The 4,409-nt window shown below is 43.3% G+C and overlaps 1 protein-coding gene across 1 annotated transcript in view; it reads left to right on the top strand.

Moving 5' to 3' along the window:
- CLMP (CXADR like membrane protein) overlaps positions 1–4,409 on the top strand; it is a gene marked incomplete at its 5' end in the record, with an annotated part of 20,126 nt that overhangs the window by 4,857 nt on the left and 10,860 nt on the right. Inside the window, 2 exons of the mRNA XM_057388115.1 lie at positions 2,970–3,161; positions 3,873–4,074. Coding sequence (XP_057244098.1) covers positions 2,970–3,161; positions 3,873–4,074 — 394 coding nt within the window. The remainder of the gene's footprint in view (positions 1–2,969; positions 3,162–3,872; positions 4,075–4,409) is intronic.

Here is a 4,409-nt window from a genome sequence, read left to right as displayed (position 1 = left end):
AGCTGAGTAAATCCAAAAGCAGCAATTCCAGAATTGCTCTGCTCTGCCCACAGGATGTGGAAAGGGAAGAGGGGTTTTTTGGGGGAAAGAAGTGCGGAGCCTGCACAAATGTGGCATTACTTTGGGATGTGATTTCTGGGAAAATCATCCCGTTTTTCRTCTGTTGTGGGCAGGATCAGCCCTTGAGGCCACCCAGGGATGGGGGRTTTTGGGGAGGGGAAAAAATTTTTCCCAGGCACAAATCCCTGTGTAAATCCTYTGTCCCAACCAGGGATGCTGGAAGGGGCTGGCCATGAGCAGAAATTCCTCTGGAAGTGTTTTAAATGAAATTTAAAACTTTAATTTTAAGGGAGGGAGGGAAATAGTTAAAAGCATCTCGTTTATTTGGCCTGTCCTTGCAAGGCCCCATCTACACAAATAGAGACAAATTCAGGGAGTGTTTATTCTTCTTTGCACAATAAAGTGCTTTTAATAACCTGGGAGGGAGCTGGATYTGTTTCTAACTCCTTTTTCCTCTCATCTATCACAAATTCCAGSACATAAATCACAACTTCATCCCTCTTTGCTGCAGCAAAACCCTGCCCAAACTATGGGAAATACGAGATTTCTTCATGCTGAGCTCTCTTTGGACTTTTTGTGGGTAATTTCTGTGACTGGCACTGATTTGGGGTAATTTTAAGAGGCTGTTTTAGGTTCTTTTTGGCCATATATAGGTGGTGGAAACTGGAAGGAAACGAAGTTTGCACCTGCAAAACTCAGAATCCATTGGGAGCTTGTGGGCATTCTAAAAGCACTAATAAGGATTAAAGATACACATCAAGGAGTTTTAAATAAGATTTTTTTTTCTAATAATATTATGGGAAAGTTTGCATGATGTGTGAGAAATTGGTTATTGGTTCAGTGGTGAATCAGCTCCAATTTTTTTCTGTAAAAACAAAGGGTGCTTTAGGAATTTATCGCTATTCCGCTGATTTTTTTCTCCCCGAATTTTTTTTGCTCCTCAAATCCAGAGAAATTTGCTGGGAGAAGCAAGAACCACTCTGAGGTGTGAGCTCTGCAAAACCCAGCGCATCTAAGCCAAAAAAGAAACTTAAAACTGTCATAATCTGGCAAAAATATTTCAAATTTTTTACGAAAAAACTCAACCAGGATTAACTTTTAACGCGCAGAACACCTGCGAGGTTGTGCCCAAACCCTTTGAGCTCCACGGGGCTCGGAAAATGTCGCAAATGTCGCGTGAAATGAAGATTATTGATCAGTGATGGAGCGCTAATGAGGGCACCGCAGCGATCTGGGAAAAGCTGGATTGGTCCTGGGCAGGAATTGGAATTTTATTTGGAGCTCGGAGAGCAGCGATTTCGGTGATAAACGGGATTATTTTTCCCTTTTAAAAAAGGGCCGAAAAGGAGATTTCACTTCCATCAAGGCAGAGGGGGAGAGATCAGGTTTGGCAACCGCCCGCCTCGAAATTCTGCGTGKTTTGTGCACAGAGGAGGTGATAACTTTTTAAAAAGTGCTTGGGAATTATAAATTAAATATCAAAATCTCAGGAGCTGAGAGATTTGTTGTGGTAACTCAGATCTGGGAATGGGAACAGCATCAGAAGGGATTTTCTAAAAATTGATTCTGAAAAAATAGAAAAAGATGAGGAATTTTTATCACATTGGATAAAAATTTTCTGGTTTTCAACTGAAGGTTCAGGATCCGCTGTTTAAACACTATAAAAGTAAAATAATATAATATATTATAAAAGTATAAAATAAATACAATAAAATAAAAAAATAATTTAAAAAGTATAAAATAATATAAAAAAAAAGTTTAGGAACAAATCCAGCCTGTGCAACTGGAACTTCTTATGCTCCTGCTGACCTCCCAGGATTGTGTGTGCAGCCACACATGTGACTCCCCAGGGCTGGAAACTTCCCCAGTTTTCAKCAGTTTCGCAATTTTTGGCCCAAGAAGCAAAATATTTCCTCCCACTTCATTTCACAAGAAAAAAAAAAAAATGTTTGAAGTATTTTGTCTTGAACAGCAAAACTGAAGAACACACCAAGTGCCCTCTGGAGATTCACACCCCAAAGACAAAAGGCATTGGTGTCCCAGAAATCCCCGTGGAAATTTGGGTGGAAAATGTTTGATATTAACCTGGGGGATCCCTGATCCCAGTGCCTGTAACTTTCCCTTCCTCTGATCTTTTGTTCGGTTTTAACGGAGTTTAAACTTTCCATGGCGAGCCCACATTCACAAGTTGGAGATGGGCAGAGCCGAGAATCGATGGCAGATTTTTGTTCATTTTTAGCACGGTTGCAGAAGATAAACTCAAACAGACAGTGCTGAACGCAGTGCTGGCTGAACACCCCATTTTCCTGCGGTGCAGCATCCCCGGGCCGGGTTTTKGGGCTTTTMMMMMAAWTTTKGGGKTTTTTTGTCTCCCATTCCTAAGGCTCTGCTGCCTTCTAGTGGCTCCGCTTGGCACTTCCCTTTTCATTTCTTTTTTAAACCCTGATAAACCATTTTTGATAACTCCTTTTTTTTTTATTTTTGGACCTTGCTATTCAAAGATACTTCCCAATCCTCCTTTACCCACGCTTTCCTTAAATTCAATCCTCTTCTTCCTGATCTGGGTTCTTATTTCAATACTGAAATGCAGAAATATCATCCAGCATCAGGGAAGAGACTCTGCTGTTAGCAAAGAGACTCCAAATATTTTTCAGGCTGACAGAAGAATAAATTGAAGGTTTTTTGAGTGGAATTATTATTTTGAATTCAGGTAATGAGAGGTGAAGGCAGAGCCGGGGAGGTTTTCTGGAATTGGGAGGGCTTGGGTGTGATGTGAGTGCTGAGTGTGAAGGTATTTGTGCCAATATCAGTGAGAAAATCAGCTGCAATCTGTGCAGGGAGGGCTTGCTGGGACTCTGAGGAGGAAATGAGGATGAACCCAGTGAAATTTGGTCAATAAACCCCGCCAGAATCGCTCCCTGACCGCCGGTGTTTGGTTTTCAGCGTCCTGCTCCGTTTGGCTGTGCGAGGCTCAGACCGAGTTCAAGAGGGTGGCAGAGGAAAACGTCACCCTGCCCTGTCACCACCGCCTGGGGCTGCTGGAGCAGGGCAGCCTGGACATCGAGTGGCTGCTGCACATCTCTGAAACGGTGCAGAAAGCGGTGGGTTTGTTAAAAAAAAAATCTCTTTTTTTCCCGGCCCTGGGTTTAACAGCGCCCCTGAGATGATCTCTGCAAGCTCTGATGATGAGGAGAGCGGTGTTTGGGAAGCAGAGCTGATGTAGAGAGATTTATAAAGTGTAAAAGTTATTTGATAGCTATTTAACACCCAACATGCTGTGTTGGAACTGGTTGTGTTACAATGGAATTTATTTTTTTTTAAATGTAGTCAGGATAAAGTTCATTATCTAAAGGAAAGGAAAGGACAKGAAAGGAAGGGAGGTTAAGATAAAGTTAGATAAAGTTCAGGAGGGCCCTTCAGGCTTTCCAAATCACCTTGGATTTTGCAGGCCTGCTTTGGAATTCCTGGTTTTGGTACAAAATCCAGCAGTTTGGTCCTTAAAAAATTGRGTTTGCACGGCTGAAATCAGCACAGCCAAACCTCCAGACTGCTCTGATGAGTTGTGGCACGAACTGATGCCCGTTTTGACAATTGTATCAATGCCCAATAGAAATCCCCACCATAAATACCCATTTTGTATCATTCTGGGTAGAAATCTGGGTTTGCTTTCCCACCCTGCCCCAGGTTTCCTGTGTGACCCATGGAAAGTCACTTATGGGTGGTGTGGAGCTCAAGGAAATGCTGGGATTTATTGTTCCATACATATAAAAATGGAAATAAAATGATAACTCAGTGTCTGCTCTGCTCCTCAGGTGATCACCTACTCAGGGGGCCGGGTTTATGATGACCTGAACGAGGAGCARAAGGGCCGAGTTTCCTTCACCTCCAATTTCCTGGCTGGAGATGCATCCTTACAAATCATCTCCCTGCAGTCCAGCGACGCAGGGAAGTACATCTGCAAGGTGAAAAATGCTGGGCAGTACGAATGGGCTCGCATCACCCTCAAGGTTGTAGGTAAGGGCAGTTTATTGTCCTCCCACAGGGAAAAAAAAAAAAAAATTCAGACTCACTTCCTGAGGAGAGATTTATTTCAGCAGGGTATAAATACACACAGACACCTCAGGATSGGGTTTCAGTGCCTGACTTTAAATGTGCCTTGGCATTTTCTGGCAGAGSACAGGGCACAGGAAGAGCCTAAAGAACTTGTTTGGGGTTGGTGTGATTCGCTGCGAACCCATTCTTTCCAAATGATCCYGGTGATCTCATCACCCAGAGCAGGCTGATATCCGACCTCAGCTGGGTTCACCCTGCCCACAGCTCCTGCTKGGGACTGGCACTTCATGGCCCAG

The sequence above is a fragment of the Malurus melanocephalus genome, unplaced genomic scaffold, assembly GCF_030028575.1.
Source record: "Malurus melanocephalus ecotype Western Australia unplaced genomic scaffold, MMel_1.1 scaffold_1580, whole genome shotgun sequence".
NCBI classification, from domain to species: Eukaryota; Metazoa; Chordata; class Aves; order Passeriformes; family Maluridae; genus Malurus; species Malurus melanocephalus.
This window is presented reverse-complemented; position numbering and strand designations above follow the sequence as displayed.